An 18,690-nucleotide genomic window follows, 5' to 3' on the forward strand; every position below is an offset into this window, starting at 1 on the left:
TCTATCACTGCCAAACACAACAGGACTAGCAGTCACACTGAAACCTTTTGGTGCTCCGTATGAGCTAGAACTGCTCCATTATACAGATCATTTCTCACTGAAAACACCAATAAGTTGTAAGTATTCCAAATGATTACCTTGCCGTTTGTGGTGCGTGGGAGCAAAGCCTGAACTGGAGCTGGAACTGGCTGGACTGGGCTGTTCTGACTGGGAGAGAGAAGAGAAACAAACAGTGATGAATAAAATACTAATGGACAAGGATAGACAAACACCAACATCATGTAATATTTTGTGCAGATATTTGCCATCTTAAAAAACACCACTTTCAAGCCAAAATACATTCAATATTTGCCCACCATATTTAATGAAAGACTTAGAACTGTTTGTACGTGTTTGATTTGCAGATTTATTCCAAGTTCAAATCCTCATGGTTGATTATTCAGTGTGTGATTAAATTATATTGAGTTATTTGCTGCCTGCCAAACAAAGAGGACTAAAGCAGAGAAGGACATGACCTCTGGGAGTGAATAACCCCTTGTGGTGTCATTTATGAGACAAGGAAATGCTGTAAAGTTGCATTACTGGAATTTTAGGCTCCAGCATTTTTGGAATTTGACCTATACTAGGGACTAAAAGTCAGAATATCTTGACCTCCGCTGCTTTGATTTTGTCCCTAAATGTATGGAAGTGTGATACTAAATGACTGGAACACTCCTTTAAACTTGACTTACTATTAATTTGTATTCCAAGAACACATGAAGACGGTTTCATCAGATTCACAGCAGCATGAAAACGGTGGCCAGTGTGTTTTGTCAGTAGCTGTAGTCTTTGAGGTGAGTTTAACAGCTGCTTTTAACCGGAGATGTGAGGTGACAAGTCTGTCGTCAGTTCTTTGAAGTCATCTTGGCGAGTTGAGCCCTGAGCCAACGGCCATCTAACAAATGCACACGGAGCTGCTGTACTCCTGACTTCCTCTGAAAATGAGCCAGGGCTATCTTCACTGCTCAAGCCTTGGGTCTACAACCAGCTTTATAAATCACTGAGGCTAATGATGCGCCACACACCCACTCTGCAAACCTGTGGCCACACACAAACATAAGGGAGCTTGATACATTTAACATCCTGTGTGTCACTGCACTCAATCATTATGTCTGTTTTCTGGGAGATTTATCATATTTAAGTTGTCAATGTGTGGAAATCACTGTAGATAATTTCATGTCAAGGACTAGGGCTAATGACCATTTTCATTATCCATTAATCTGAGGGTAATTATCTTGATTTATCCATTATTGTTTGGTCTATAAAACTGTAAGAAATGCCCAAGTTGACACCTTCAAAGTTCTTTTGACTGACCAACAATCCAAAACCCAAAAGGTATTTAAAAAACCTCACCTCACATTTGAGAAGCTAAAACTAGATCATCTTTTGTATTTTTGCTTGAAAGATTACTTCAATGATAAATCGATTATTGAATTAGTTGCTAATTAATTTTCTGTCGATCAACTACTTGTTGTAGGACCTTCTATTTATGGATACTGGTGGTCCACCACCTAAAAGACGTAGGGTTTGAGTTTCTGTACCCCTGGCATGGTTGTGCATTCCAACACAAGAATTACATGTTGTATTTTGGTCTTTCTTGATTCTATTTAAACATTTGGTTCATTCAACATCTACCAACTTTTTATGACACGTACCTGGTCTTTTACACTTAGGTACAAGTTTAATACAAACAGCATGTGCCTTGATAATTAGTTTTTAGCTTGATATGGATGTGTTTTTGTGATATATATTTAGTCAAATAGTCCAGAGTTTAATGAAGTACTGTTCTGTTGGCCTGCTTTAGATTGTTCAGGATAATAACTCAGAAATTACATCAGCAGACGCTTTGCATCAATCAGACTGAGCTGCTTGTTTAAACCAGCACTCTCAAGGCCGGTCCATTATTGTTCAGAAAGGCTGTTCAGACATCCTGAAGGTGGTGAAAAGCTCCTTTCAGATGTTCGGAAAGAGAGATGGATTCCGTGTCATTCAGCTTTTTTTAAACTGACAGATACTGGCAATCTGCCGACCACGTTTACTTCCTGCAGCCGTCCCAGGTGTGCACAGGTGTGAGAATGGGCAGAGCTCCAAGCGCTCCACAAATTCTTTTCTCCACATTCCTAACATTTGTACTTCCTGTTCACCGCTGGTGACTGTTGGCAGTGATCGGAGACTGTGTGAGATGGGAGAACGCCACCGAAACAGTGATTGAGTTTTTGTCAGAATATGGTTCATTATTATCAAAGAGTCTTGATATTTGTGTGAGTTTTTGAAAAGTTGCATGGTCTCATTGGCAAACACCTAGAGGAAAATCATGCCTTGTAATATGAGACTTCCTGTGATGAAACTTCTAGTGGGCACCTGGTCTTGAGTATCATGAGTATTTTTAAGACAATGTGGCTAACACACAGCTAAGCACTGTCATCTAACAATTCATTCTCGTGCTGCTGGGGGACAGGGAGAGGAAAAACTTCCACCACTTTTCAGTAGTAGCTAAAGTAGCTATTAAAGTAATCACACTTAATTTAGGTTAATGAACTCCTGACAATACCTGACTCCCAGAATAGTTTGGGGAGGGACAGGATGATGAGGCAGCTCCTCTAAAAAACAGACTGTCGGGGATGCAAATAAATGCAAAGCAAATACGCTTTTTAGGCATCGACGTGCTGGAAACAAATTTTGTGGAAATGTGACTTGCTGTCGAACACTGCACTGCAAGCACGTTCATGTTTTATTTCATGACACTCCACTTGTGATCAGGTACATACTGTGTCTTTACAGGCTCTTTCACAACCTCAGCAAGCCTCTCAAACTGATTTTTCTTGGAAATAAGCTGAGGAAATATTGCCATAGATGAAATTACCAAGTGTGTTCCAACACATGGCCTTTGTTTTTTTTAAACAAATATTTTAATAAATTAAATTAAATTAGCTTATTTAAGAATTGGGATCAATATATTGATGGGTATTGAGTTGAACATTTTACAGTTGAAACATAAACTTGTTAGTACTCTCTGGTGGACAAATTAAATATTGGAGACACTGCAGGGCTCTTCACTAACTTTTTTGCAATATAAGCCTTCCAGAATTTAAAATATCTGTTTTTCTACATTATCATTCTGTCAAATCATTCAAAGTGACCTTTAGCATAAATGAAATATCATACAAATTATTATATGATCAATCATCAACCTTTTTATTTAAATTCATCTGAAAAGATTAGAGACTAAATCAGTCACACAAATGAAAGGACTCTCACAAAGCCAAGAAAATGGATTAAATAAAAACTGCTTTCAAGGAGCAGAAAACTTTTGACTGTGGTAAGTATAATACATTAAATAGATCCTGATAAAACATTTTAACGGTGCTCTCTGTCCCTCTCCTTAGCCACTTAAATAAACCCAAATCTCATGTACTGAAATATTGTGGAGAAATATGGGTTCTGTAAAGGCCTACTGTGAAACTGTTTCATTGCACCAGAAGGTGGTCTATATTTTTTGTTAAAAATGCCAGCTTAGGCTGTATCATTTTATTTTCTTACAAAAGAAAAGTTGTAATACAATCTCCTATTGAACCTGCACTTGGGCTCCAGCTACTGATCGAGTCCTTTACTTATCTTCAATCCCTCCCTACCAACGTTGGTCGTTAGGTGTTGCAGGGGTTACATATCCAAGCGTCCTCAGCAGTCTTGCCATAATCAGTATCAATCATGAGATTAGCCAGCAGCTGTCCTATCATGACATCAATGATGACTTCACTTCTAAAACTTTTTGAAGATGATGATGATAATGATGATGCTAACAATGCAGTTAACTTTCTTAAATTAAAATGCATATTTTACATGTAAAAAATAGCATTTCTCATTTATATGCATATGGCATATGAGGCAGATTTAGTGTGTATTCATGAGTGCTTGGAATGGGGGGGGGGGGAGGCTTTCAAGCTCGAGGCCACATTAGCTGCTACTAGCAGCTGCATTGTGGTTTTGAAAAGTAAGAACAATGTGTGGGATTAAAAAAAGATACTGTCTCTGGTTCTGCCGCATAAATATTGATATAAAAAAAAACTACAAAAAACCATATACTGTATTCCATTTTTAGCTGTCTGGACACAAGAGAAGCATAATGTGGAGGACACCTCACTTGTTATGTTTAAAGCTGGAGGAAATGGCCTGGAATTGCATTTAGTTTCAAGGGTCTTCAGAGCTATCACAAATCAGAGGCCAGATAATCACATCTGACAATCTGGATGTGTCCATTTCATCTGCAGCCAAGTCTGCTAGTGTGAGCTCTGTCTTGCCCCGACTACTGACACTGCAACCCTGTTGCAATTTATGAGCTGTCCACGCATCTAAAAGCCCTGTTTGAAGAGAAGGGGGGGCGACTAATGACTTAGTATCAAAGACTTTAGAGCTGGCCAGTGTAGGACAGAAAACACAATTACTTACTTTAAAGTTAATTTGACCTAAAACAGTTTCTATTTTCATCATAAATGATACGTACTTACTGGACATTGTAATAATAAGCACTGTAACACCCCTCCAATACAACAAAAACACGTATGAATGAATCAAATGTAGGTTGGACATACAGTATGTTCACTCCTGTGTTAGATGATTGATTCACAAGTAATTCCTTGTCATCATTGTGCACAGAGATTAAAGTCCCCAATGGCAGTTTCATATACATACCTGCTATATGACAGAAGTACAGAATGACACCAGGAGTGGACAATATGGAAAAAATCCTGAATCACAATATGTGTATTTTGACATCATGATATTGATACACATTGAAAGAATTATTGGAGAGAAGATTTATGCACAACATAATCTGTCAAGAATGTACTTTTTATGGACAAGAGAGCTTTTTATATTACGACATAAAAAAGATCATTTAGAAAGTCACCAATGTGACAACTCATATGCAGCATAAAAAATGCAGTGCAAGTACAGAAAACACCAGCAAATACAGAAATGTTGCAAGTTGTACACGTTTGCAGAGGAGCTTTTAGACTGCTTAACATGCTAGTAAAAGGTTAACACTACACTTTCCTGCTAATATCAGAATCCTGCAACATTGGTAATAAGTAGTTGACTTTAGCAAATCCTGCACCCAAGCCTGTTCATCAGTTTAGCATCTAAAAATTCACTGTTATGTTGTGTGATGACTTGCACTTTGTTTTTGCTATGAGTCTCTTTATGCTTCATATGTGTAGTAACATTGGTGAACATGTTAAATATGCTTGTGTTTTATTTATTTGCAGACTTTTTTTCTAAATGCTATGTAAGTGAACTCAGGATGACGAAGGTCTTGTCTTCATCTGCTTGTATTTTGCTCAGTTGCATGTGTTGTCTGAAGTTGTGGAGCCTTTAGCTTTTCTAACCATGGTTATTTTTCCACAATTTCAGCAAGTTTAATAAATCAAGCTACTTCATCACACTGATGCAAAATCATAAAATATAATATTGCCACAAAGAGATATTAAAGGAATAGATATCATAATTAGAGCTACAACTATTAATCAATTAATTGTTTTGAGCAATTTAAGAAAAAAATATCCAAATTCTCTAGTTCCAGCTTTTCAAATGTGAATGTTTTCTTGTTTCTTTAGTCTTTTATGACCATAAACTGTCGTAAAAGTCACAGTTCATCTTTGAGTTGTGGACTGTTGTTGACATTTTTCACTATTTTCTGACATTTTATGGACCAAACAACTAATCAATTAATTGAGAAAATAATCAACAGAATAATGAAACTAATCTTATGGGTCGTGTTCCCTCCAAACGGTCACAAGATAAATTTGAGGGGTCATGAGATGATTAAATGCGTGAGGAAAGAAGAAAAAAACTAAATTGTGCAACACAAATCTGTAATCACTTTTTGGACTTTCCTCCAATCTTTGCTGTTTTTGCAGTAAAATATTGGATATATTTACAGCTTTAGTTTTATAACAGTTATCTAAATGAAACCATCTGAGAAGTCTCTCAGACATCTGAAACTTGACAAGGGGCCCAACTACACACTAGTTGGAAATCACTGGTTTTAGCTTTATCAATGCATTGTATTTCATGAGCATATCATGTGTTTTCCTTTATGTGAAATCCTAATCTGAAAAGTAGCTAGTAACTTTAGCTGTTAGATAAATGTGGTGGAGTAAAAAGTACAAATATACCTCCCTGCTTTAATACTACTTGTCTTACCCTCTTCCACTTACCTACTCTTTCTCTTTATCTCTCTCTCTTTTTTTTGGACTAGGTAGGTAGTCGTCAACAGCATAAACCATCTGTAATAGAAACTACTGTTCATCCAATCCATGCAGTGTCCAACCACAGTTGAGAGGCTTGTGAAGCCAGGTTGGATAATGCATGCCACCTATTCAGATCAGTTGGAGATGTGGGTTTAATATGTGTCACTGCATCAGTCTACATGGAGTTTAAAATGAACTTGGATCTTGGTATGCAAACACACATTCGTAAAAAAGGTGGCTGCCACTGCAAAGCAGAGCTGCCCAAGAAAACACAGTGGTGAGAAGGCGACCAACAGAAGAAACATGAGAGAAAAAGAGAGAAGTGAGGACAAAAGGCAGAGCGACTTCAATGGTTGTCACCTCCTGCCAACAAACAACACACAGCTGGTCTGTTGGTTTATGGGACAGCTTCTTCAGGGTGCCATAAATCTCGCTACCACTCCTTTTAGGGCTTTTGTCCTTCTTTACTCAAAGCCGCCAAAGCAGCCCTCTTCAAAGACAATAAATAGTCTTTAGTTGTAGTTTGCTGGCATCAATCTGGTTTCTTCTCTTAACTCTTGGCACAGTTGAGACAGCCAAAAAGATATGCCAGCAAACAAGACCAAGCTGACCAACGCTATTTGGTTTGCTTGTCTAATTCAGCAGGGGCTGTCCAAACAGAACTATTTCAAATGTGAATTAAGAAGCTTTTCACTTTGACACTGTAGATTCATTTAAACGAGGCACAGTCGTTTATACTCAAATTTAGTGGTTTGCAACACAAACGTACAGCATGGTTTCACTCATGCTGCAGTTAACCTGTTAATAGTTTTCTCATCTATTCTGTAGAGCACGTTTTGAGTTAAGATTTCTTGCTGAAACTGTGTTGTGTTTAGCTCAAGATTACTGAATAATTTTAAACACATGGGTGAAACATGTCAGATCCCCCAAAAATGCCTTTTGGGTGTTTTTTCTCAAAAAGAAAAAAAAAAAACACTCTTGATTGTATCATGTTTATGGTGGTGGTTTCAATACTAACCACAGAAGTAATTTTTAAAAGGCATACCCTCCAAAGTATTTTAAAGTGTAAAGTTTTTTTTAAAAACCAAAACTGAGTATTATCAGAGTAATACTGCTGGTGATACATGTTGTGGTGCAACTATAAAGGGTGTAGGAAATACTCAGTTTTCTAGTGTTGGAATTAGAGATGACCAATTCAGGCTGATCCAGACTTATCTCAATGGATCATATTGGCTAAAACTCAACTGGTGTGAATGACTGAGTTCTGACACTAGGGTTTGCAAAATATGCAGCTTTTCTAAGATTCAACACTAACATATCTGTCAAATCTTTTAATCTCTCCTTTCTCTTTCTTATTAGAGCAATGTACAAAACATTCAGGTAGCAGTTGTTGCTAATTTAACATTAAATATGTAAGTAACTTGATGATAGGGTAGCATTAAACTTGCCTGTTGAATTTGAATGAATGCAGTTATTCAATTATCAAATATATAGCCCTACTTAAAATTGGACTGGTTAAACTAACTTTGCTGTTGGTTGTGGCAGATGCTTAATTTATCACTAAGAAGAGGATTTATCACCCTAAAGCTGCAGCTGGTCTAACACACAGAAGAGCTTATCTGATTTAGGTCCACAAAGACAGCACTGCATATTGTAACCTTTTGTTTAATTTTTTTAAAATGTCATTTATCTTAAAAGAATGTTTCATGTTTGTGTTTTGGGTAAAATGTTTTATTTCATTGCTTTTGTCCATAAAAGTGATGTGCAACTACAAATAGTCTATTATTTCACTTTAACAGAAACAAATCTCTGCAGATTGGTAGAATTTTTATTTTGTGTAAATTGACATCTCAACTGTTTGGGAAAGGCTCATATTTGCTCAGTTAGACCATTAAAGTAGGACTGTATTTACTGTATCATCAATTAATGTACTGAACATTTTCTCATTTGTTTTACAGAATGTTGGAAAATACCAAAAAATGCCCATCACAAATTTCCACAGTAATCAGTCTAAAACCAAAAAGATTGACTTTTCTATCATAGAAAACCAGAAAATATTCACATTTGAAAAGCTGGAACCTGAGAATTTTGCTGAAAACAAAAAACAACTTAAACAATTAATCAATTATCTGAATATTAGCCAAATAAATTTATCCTGCAAACTCAAGTGGAATGAAAAAATGTGACAGACAGTTGTGATACCATGAGTCTCAAAACATATTTTATCAGGAACCCATCTGCAATACATGCCTCTGTGATGATTCCAATGCACAAGGGCTTAGGTTTAAACAAACGTGTGCAGGTGACAAATCACTCAGTCTGTGCCCACATCCAGCGTGCTAAAAACAATGTTCTCATGCTAACAAACCAGCCTGCTTTCCCTTCATGTCATCACCTACTCCACATTTCCTCCTCTGTGCCGTTTCTGGCCCAGTGCTCAGTGGAAACACCGAGATCAAACAAGCGGTCACATGAGAAATGAGAGTGGTGCTCTGGCTCGGCCGGCGCTCGGCCACCGGGGTTGCTAGCCTGGGGAGAATCAAACACCTGGCATTTGTCACCCCACATCCCCTTTACAACCTACCCGACCCCCGGTTCCTGTATGGGACAACTTAAAAGGCATTTCCATACAGCACAGACAAAAACACAGGTTTTGCTTGTGCTAAGTAATAACTCCCCTGCCTAAACAAGCTGCCCCTACAGAGAACCACACTTTATACAAGCATTTGAGAATAGAAATGAAAACAGCATTGCATAAAAGGAAACTTGTCAAAGCACAGGGATTTAGACCTTTCTTGCACAAATGCTCACCCTTTTTCTTCTTTGAAAAGCTAAAAGGATTAAAGGGGAACTCTGTGCTATTCACTGCCGCGTCTCCCCTTTCTCCTCAGGTGTTGTAAAACCATAAATCTTTCTTGTCTACTATTTGGCTTTAAAACAGCCCTTTTTTATGGGGAGGTTCTCCACCAAATGTGTGTGGACCAGGCAACCCAGTCAAATGTCAGCCTGTTCATGAAAAGAACCTCTGTGGACTTGAAGTTTTTCTAATCCTGCCGTTGAGCTGGAGGTATAGAGTTTATAAAACTCAACACATTTTACATCAGTATTCAAGTATTTCCAATACAAATAGATTTTCAGTGCAGCTGATCTCAATAAGGCAACAAAACTGGATCTTTTATCTGAATCTTGTCCCTGAAACCAGTGTTGTCCATTTCCTGTTTGGCCACCCAGACGAATGCAGCTGAACCCCCACTAGGTTTATTGGTGCCCACCCCTTCTTCCAATTCTCCAACCCAGCCCCCTAGAGCCTACCAGACCACCATTAAAGAAGATTTTGTCCCTGCTGGTCATTTGATTTTATAGCCCTTCCACACCGAGGAAGGACTGACCACCAACAAACGCTCCCCCTTTAGGTTGTGAAAGAATTGGATACCTTTCCACAACCCCTCCCAACTTTTTCCAGTAAAGAGCCCTGAAAGCTCAGTTCAGTGAGTCTAATGTGCTGGACTACTACAAGGACCAGACAGCTGCTTCTTAAACCTCCATGATAATAAAAGGGACAGGTTGACTTAGTGTAACTGTATTGTCAATGAAATCAACTACTTTACTTTTAACACAGACCAGGAACAGTTGTACTTACATCTGATTTGGTAGAATGGTCCTCCATATCAGAGTCATTGGGGTCCACCAGTTCCTGGAAAGGAGGAAGTGTCGACACCTTCCTGCGATCAGCCTCGTCTCCCTCTGGTCGTAATTTATTTGTTTGCATCTGCGACCTATCCTTCAATAGTTTCTTATCCAAATGTTGAGCATCCGACCCCGATGTTTGCTTCCCTGATGAATCCACAAATCCCTTTTTACGTTTTTTGGTCATATGATCGTCACCATCAGGGGTAGACAGACGCTTGTTAAGCCCTGACCCGTGGGTCATCCCCTCAGTCCGATGCTCCTTGGACAAAGACTTGGGTTCCTTGAAGCCCATCTTAGGATTTATATCTCTAAGTGGCTGGTTCTCTTTGGGTTTCCTGGAAGGTTCTTTGGGGGCTTTGCTGGGTTCCCAGCCAGAGTCTCTGAAGGCACTTTTGGGCTCTTTCAAGTCTTTTGGAGGCTTGTCTTTGTGGTCCTTGGAGGGTTTGTGGAGTTTGGAGAAGCTGCTGCTGTTGGTGCTGGTGGTTGTGGCGGTGGTGAGAAGGGTAGTACTGCTTCCTTTGGAGCCATCCTGTGGATGAAAACCGGCAAATGAAAAAGAAAAAAATAAAAATCAAACATTGTAGAACACTTTCTAAGGAATAAAAGGACTGAACACTAAGAAAGCAATTGGCATAGATTTGTTGGTTGGTCCAAATCATGGCAAGGGGACTGCTTTCTGGCAAGTTAAGTCATGCGGGGAAAAACAAAAAGAAATTGTACCCAACATTTAAGGTGTCAGAGCAATTACACAGAATCATCTAAGCTACAAAGAAAAAAACTTCAGCTCAAAGGATTATAGCACAGCGAAGAGGGAAATCCCACTTTAGGTCAGTGGGCAAATATAATAGGGCAAGGGCATAATTAGCCACTGAGAAATACTGATGTCTGAAGACTGCATGGGCTTGTATTGCTGTGACAATAACTGAAGTGCCACTAAAAATAATTCAGTGATTCAAAATATAAACAACAGTGGCACTACTTTAGTTTAAATCTTATTATTCTTTATTATTACTATTATTATCATCAAGTAGTGTTCAAACACTACTTTACAGCAGGAAAAATGCCTCCAGTGATTATGCAGTCATCTTGCAGTTCATGTTGTGGTGACTATGGATTGCAATTTAGACTACATGTAGAACTAAAATGCATAGTCGTAAACAACAAAGTGAGCAAAAACTAGGCAGCTAGGTCAAAGGAAGATTAATCCTCTGCCTTTTACACAAGAGAAAACATGCATGCCACCCTGCAGTTTGGCATTACCATCTGTGAAAAGAGCTCCATTCTTAAAAGAAAATCAAAAGGGTCTTCTTAGTCCCCATCTATGGGCTTAAAGTGCAAACTCAGGACTTCTTTTGAGCAGTGGTGTTCAGTGGGGTGAAGGGCCTTTTCAACAGCCACACATGCGCAACCTTAAAAGTGGAGCGAAGGGCAACTTGGAGAAAGGAGGAAATGCATTCGTTCTAACGACGGGGGCCATTTGTCCCTGGGTCTCACCTCCAGCCCCCTTGTCAATATTTCATCAATGCAGTAAACCCATTAAAGCAGTCTAGACGACGGGGTGTGTTACAACTCTGCCCAAGCACCTCTAAAACCTTTCATTTTGTCTATCTGCTTGTGACCCCGGGACCTTAGGATGTAAAGCTGCCGGCTCATTTTAAACTCCAGCATGCTCCTCCACTGCAGTAAAGCCATTTCCCTCCCAGCAGCGCAACATAAAACACTGTTTTAGTGCTCTGGAAGGGACCCACAGTGCCTCTGCAGCCATCAACATTGAAGAGATCACTAAAGTGGCACTTTTTAACAAACCTTTCAGCACCATGACGCTGGCAGGTTAGCAGGTGATCCAAGTTCATGTAAATCTCTCAGAGGCCTAGAATAATACTGTTAGAGTAGAACTGAAAGCACATCAAAAATACAAACAGCTACGGAATGTATTTCTACTTTCTAAGAACGTATTCTTTTCAGGTATACCAGACAACTGGATCATGTACCACTTACAATATATTGTATTATAAATACTACTAGGAGCAGTAGAGATATATTTAACACTTGATTATCCTGGATATGTTTATTTCTATACACCATTAGACAGTTATAAATATAATATAAAAAAAACACTGTTATAAACTTCAATGTACCTTGAAATATACTAAAGACCTGGATCATGTCATGTACCATTAATAATATATTTTATTATGATTACTATTATATTATTTAGAATTACATCATATTGCACCCTTACCCAAGATGACACTAAGACATAGTTTTATTTTCTATATCTACATTTCATACTAAATATATACTTTTCATACTATATACACTTTAATTTATCTTTAAGTATATTATATTTATTAATCATACTTTAATCTCCTGTTTTATTTTATATATTCCAATTATATAGTTCTTATCTGGTTGTCTTTTTACTGTACCCTAGCCCGCCTCCTGTACTGCTACATATGAATTTCACCCCTAGACATCAACAGAGTCTTAAACATACAGTTTTGAATTTAAATATTTCAGGATAAAAGCTTTAGTATTTAGGATCATTGTCAAAAAGTTATGATTTATTACAAAAATACATAATGTGTTTTAATACCAGAGCAATAATTCTCAACATGTGATGGAGAGAGAGAGAGAGAGAGAGAGAGGTAGAGAGAGTGTGTGTGTGACCTCCTGCTTCACGAGTAATTCATCACACACACTCTGTTTAGACTGGAAACCGTTTCCATGTGAAATGGGCCTCTCCTAACCTGGCTCTTAAATGACACCATTTAAAGGGACTAAAAATAACACATAATGGAAACAACATGCCACTTTATTGACATACATGATTTAGTGCTGCAGGAGATAATGTCTCAGAGCTCACATGTAGCTTCTAGGCCCATCATTTATACCCCCCCTCCCTTTTAACGTGTTAATTCATTGTATATAGGGATATTGTCTCAAACGTTCTTGCATATGGGATTTTAAGATCAAAATATGGGCAATTTCAAATCCACAGCCCATCTCTGAGTGAGTGGACTGAGTTCTAATGGCTGAGCGGCAGCCAAGATATAGTTTGCTTAAGCCAGAGTTGGATGTCTTTGAAATCCCAGGAGTTTAAATATGTTGGACGTCGTTGAACCTGCCAAATATGTGGGGGGATTAGGGCCTGGAGACTTTGAAGGGGTAAAAAGTTTCAGAGCTGGGTGGGGCCCGAGAGTGCAGGCAGAACAGAAGGTTGTTTAGCTCCAGGCTGTACCTGGAAACAACACTGACCTTTGACCCATGGAAGCTTTTGCTCTTCTTTGGGTCGGAGAAGGTGGATGTCAGTGAGCTGTTGGGTAGTGTAGGCAGCTTCAGGTGCTGGCCGAACAGGGAGGTCGAGCCCTCCTGCATTACCATCACCTGCCAGAGGAACAGCAACAAACCAGAATCATCAGAGGCTTCTCTGCTTTGTTAGTTATAAAGTAGAAAAGCATGGCTTGATATCAAACTTCAATAGTGTTTGAATACCAATTAAAATGTGTCAATGTATCAAAATGTGTCTACCAAAAATATGTCTATCAAAAGTTGGCATTGAATGCTCTGTCAGATTTTTAGTCTTTGGATAATTTTCAATCAGATATTTCTGGATTTAAATAATAATTTTGATGGAAAATATATTACCCAGGTATTTGAAATAGTGCACTACTGGGATTTCAGTAGTAATGTAGTCTTCCATTGATGGATTGAGAGGTAGTAGCTACGACTTGCACCAATTGGTTTTGTATCTGTTGAACTAAATCTTGTACGTCACCAATGTCTGAAAGCATTGTCTGATTTATGACACATAAATCATCTGTGTATGAAGCTATTTTAATGGTATCAGGTTTAATTGCCTTTGTCTTTCTAATTTTTTGTGGCGTAAGATAGGGTACAAATAGTTAAAGAGAGAACATCCATCCCTGTCTAATGCCTCATATTATAGGGAAATGGCTAGAGCATTGATTTCCTTTCATTACTGTTGTTGTTAAGACCTTTAACATGTCATATATAAAATACTAAATATATTATATATAAAACTGGAGATATAACTATCTCCAGTTCCCACAATATGCATAATGTACCATAGATAGGCTCTTTCAACCCTCTCAAATGCCTTTTCAGCATCTGAAGTTCTTTTGTGGGCTGTACGGCTGTTTTGTATACAAGACTACGCTGGTGATATAAGAAATTTTCAACCAATGTCCAACTTTAAAAGAGGATACATTCATGATACTTCTGTTGTTCAGAATGGTAAATGCTAAATATGCTAATTTGCTTTCTTTCCAAGAGTTAGATGAGAAGATTGGTTTCAGTCTCATGCCTGTGTGTTAAGTAGAGAGCTGGAGTCAGGGCGTGGTTAGGCTAGCTTAGCATAAAAACTGAAGCAGGGGGGAACAGCTAGCCAGGCTACCAACAACTCTAAAGCTCACTAATTAACATGTATCTTTTTTTGTTTAATCTTTCCACAAACAGAAATATACAAAAGGCAATTTGTGCAAAGTCACTGTGTCCTGCTGTTGTTCACCAAGAAATAGTTTGAGCACATCACTTCCCCTATAACCAAAAATCATCCTTTTACATTTCTGTTTGTGTATGGATTAAACAAACAATTGGTGAGCTTTAGAGGTGTTGGTAGGTGTACTTTTTCACTTTAGACAGAGTCAGGCTAGCTGTTTCCCCTTGCATTATGCAGTCTTTATGCTAACAAGGCTAGCCACTTCCTGACTCAAGCTCCATACTTAACATACAGACATGAGATTTATCATCTCATATCACTCTTGGAGAGAAAGTGAATAAATGTATTTCCTGAAATGTTGAACTTTCAAAATGTTTCTCTTTAAAAATGCCTGCATAAACTGCTAATTCAACAGCCTAGATATTTTGAAAAATATTTGTAGTTTGACCTCATTCTCATCATACAAATGAAAAAAACAAACAAATATAATTTGAATTTAAAAAAAAGTAACTTTTGTGTACTGAGAGACAGCGCTTGTTAGACACAAGAAAAACTTAAAGAGGAATGAACGCGTGCATTGCCATCTTCAATGCCAAGAGCAGCAAATGTCCACACAGCACACATTCAAACTAAAAGTGCCTGTTATTGCTGGAATATCCTGCAGTCATTACAAGGATAGAACGATGGCCAGAACATGCAAGTAAAGACAACACAGCTGCTTCACTGTGTCTGTATCGAGTGCTGAGGTGCATGAAGGCAAACGTAACAGCCGGGGATTAAAGCGCTGTTATCACGACATAAAAAGCAATTTGAAGCCAATTTAAAAGTTTAAAAATGTTGTTTCAGACAAGCCTGTTTCACTCATGACCCACTGAGCATGTGTGAAATCTTACTTTTGAGTCTTCTGAACTTCGTTTGTGAGGATCCCGTTGCTGTTGAAGAGAGGGACAAGACACTATTATCATTTACAGCTTCATCTCATAAAATACTGACTGGCAAAGATTTATTACTTTGGATCAAATAGTTGTTTATGATTCTCCAAATCAGTGGAATAAGGTGTGGTAAAGTAACTTAATGAAACTGTACTTTTCAGTGGTGAGACTCATCCTGACAATTGGGAATGTGAGTTTCGACATGGTCTATGTCAGCACTTGAGTCCTTTTCAAGGCTAAGAAGGGGGTGCAGGGCAAAGTAAATAGAGAGCACTTAGCTCCAGTCATAAAACCTCCAGACTACAGGGGTCCTCTGGCTGGGGGCCAATAGACTGACTGCACACCACACTGAGGAAGCAACTAAAGGTAAACTGATGCCAGTTTATCACAACTGTAACGAGTACAGAGAGCTTTAATGACTACATCAGCTGATCTAAGTGCTGCTAAATTTATAGTCATTCATGCAGAGACCATGCCTCTTAAAAAAAAAAAGAAGCAAATACTCAAGTTAAGAGAATCACTGGAATCTATATGTTTAAAAGAATTATACTGTATACTGTAGAATTATTCTAAAATATAATAGAAAAAGCTCAGACAATACACTGACTTGTTCAGATACCAGAAAGCAGGAGTGGTTAGGTTACACCTCATATACTGTAACAGAATGACATTTGGTGTGCACAGTCACACTTCTCTTGTGAACAACAGCTGCTGTGCCTAAGAGTTGAACAAAGAGGTCAGAAGACATTTTTACCCCTGGCAGAAAAATGTACCATTGTGCCAAAACTCATATCATAAATTTGTCGACTTGAATATTTGGGATCCAAATACTACAGTAATACCCAATTTACACCTGGCACATGCAATCTCTATCTGGATAAGGAAAAACACATGTTAAGGCAAGTCTTGAGGTCGTAACTCTGCCTCTTCCTTCATACCTCAAACTAAACCGGCAAAAGCTGCAAGTAGGAGTAGTAGTAACTAGCAAGTCCTCGTGCTCAAAAAGTGATTGTTTCCCTTGACCTTTTCCAATGAAATGTTAGGGAGAGTTGGGATGAGATCAGACATGGATACATTTCACATTTGATGTCAAGGAAAACAAGACTCTTTGTAAACCGTGTGGTAAAAACACAATGAAATTGAAGCGACATTTATAGATGAGTCATCCTGAAATTCACGCAAAGTTAAGCACACTTAAATGTTTTTTTCCAAGCTAACGTTATTTTACCAGCTAACCTGAGCTGAAATACAATACAAGCTAAAAGAAACCACTGCTGTCCTGTACTGATTAGAGAAGTGAATGAGTTGCTAATCTTAAATGCTAAATTAAAAGATTGATCGACACGCTAAAGATACAGAAGAATGCACGTCTGACGAAATGTTTACATTGAGCTTTTAATAGCACATGTAAAAAAAAACGTAATGTTAAACTTAATGTTCATGTGAACTTAATGTTAGCGTTACTTAATGTTAGACATATGACAGAAGAAAGGAACAGTAATGTAGTATGCTGTGTGTGCGTGTTTGGGTGAGTGAGAGGGGGGTGGGGGGAGGTGAGACAGAGAAATCAGAATCAGATTTTTTCCCTCTTATTGCAGCTCACAGATACAGAAGACCTCCGATGACAAGGAGTGCAAATAAAGCTGGTGCATCCCAGAGCAATCAGAATATTTCAACAGCTCTTCTACGTGCTTCTTAGTACAAAGTGCCACATGACAAGAAGGAAGGCCACAGCAAAATGAAACAAAACCACTGAAGATGAGCACTTAGCTCTGATGATGGAGACGGTAGAGGTTCTCTATTTCTTAAGAGAGAGGTGTTACTTTGTCATTGTCTGAGATGGTCTTTTGTCAAAAAGCAGGGTCATATTCTTGTTTCTTTTACATGAGACTTGTATTTGATTTTAAGATAAATAAAAACAACATAACAGTTAAAACTGTGTCTGTATTGCACGTTCAAACCTTAATACCATTTCATAATAACAGGCAAATAGATATTTCCTCCAGAAGTCTATAATGAATGTGTAGAGCGATCTGTGTATATACAGAAAATGAACGTTGCAGTGGAGCTGCTCAGTGACCAACAGATTTACTAGCCTGTGGTGTTCTAGAACTATATGAATGGTGTGAAAGTGTTTCTGGAGAACTCTCACTGGAAAAACAGATTTGAACTTTTTTTTCTGTCAGGTGGGCTGCAACAGAAGACGCCTGTTTTGCATTAAAAACTGTCACTCAAGCTCCATGCACTCCTACCCCTCCGGCTTTCAGTAGCTTCCTACGAAACTCCTCCGTTGGGTTGTTGAAGGTGAGCTTCTCACAGCGCAGGTGATTGACAGGCGGGTGGCCCTCCAGGTGGAGGAACAGGTCGTAATCGAAGCGAACTTTCTTCGGTTCTTCCTGAGGGAAAGTGGTCATCCGCCCAGAGAGGGAGAAGAGGACAACAGTCACAATCAACACTAGTGCACTGCATCACATGAAGGTGCATTCAGATGTAAGCTAAGTTGTTGTCCGCTTTAAGTCTTCCCACGCAACTTAACATAGCTTAACAATGACATTCAAAGACATTAGACACTACTTCTGTAGGAGGAAACTGCCAACAGCTACTAGGAAATCTATTACAAGTTTGCAAGTTGATGCTAGAATAATAAAATTGATGGTAATGACATAATTAATGGATCCATAAATGATGAAGAGTATGTCTTATCATATGAATTCTATGTGAATAATTGTAGTCTTCTGGTTAGAAGCCAGCAGGTGATCTATTTAAAGAGCACACCTGATGTCTATCAAGAAGAGAGGTCATGTTATGAAATGTTATGCTTGCTCTTTTTACAATCATTATATCATTAATTTAACAGTGTAACTGTAACAGTGCCAACTGTACATTTGTTTTGGATTAGTCCTGCCAGCCCACAACTACACAGTGGTATAGAGAGTATCTTTAATGTACGGTGGCTTTGTCAAATGGTGAATGGCTTATTTTTGTACCTTCTGTTTCACAAGTCAATTTTCTTTCAGTTTCTCCATATTGTAATTTTACAATTGAACATGAACTCTATTGAATGACCATTCTGGAAGAGGTTGCTCTTCTGAGGGTGTCGTATCTTCTGCAGATTGTAAAGCCCTTTATGGCAAATTTGTGATTTTGTGCTTTATAGATAAAACTGACATGACCTGAATTCTGTTGGAATTTCACCTTGATGTCATGGTGCAGCCATTAATATATATAAAGCCTTTACATTGAACAAAATATACAGGTGCAAACATCTTGAGTGCAAGTGAATTTACATTGAAAGATAATTTGTCAAACTACTGTTTCT

General features: G+C 38.3%; 1 protein-coding gene across 4 annotated transcripts in view; it reads right to left on the bottom strand.

The window, feature by feature from the left end:
- The window catches only part of mllt3 (MLLT3 super elongation complex subunit), a 68,121-nt gene that overhangs the window by 11,438 nt on the left and 37,993 nt on the right, over positions 1–18,690 (bottom strand). For all 4 annotated transcript variants that reach the window (XM_067580041.1, XM_067580039.1, XM_067580038.1 and 1 more), the window contains exons 4-8: positions 17,624–17,767; positions 15,333–15,371; positions 13,236–13,364; positions 9,928–10,506; positions 138–207 (exon numbers count right to left, since the gene is read on the bottom strand). In XM_067580041.1, coding sequence (XP_067436142.1) covers positions 138–207; positions 9,928–10,506; positions 13,236–13,364; positions 15,333–15,371; positions 17,624–17,767 — 961 coding nt within the window. The remainder of the gene's footprint in view (positions 1–137; positions 208–9,927; positions 10,507–13,235; positions 13,365–15,332; positions 15,372–17,623; positions 17,768–18,690) is intronic.

The sequence above is a fragment of the Thunnus thynnus genome, chromosome 22 (assembly GCF_963924715.1).
Source record: "Thunnus thynnus chromosome 22, fThuThy2.1, whole genome shotgun sequence".
Classification (NCBI taxonomy): Eukaryota; Metazoa; Chordata; class Actinopteri; order Scombriformes; family Scombridae; genus Thunnus; species Thunnus thynnus.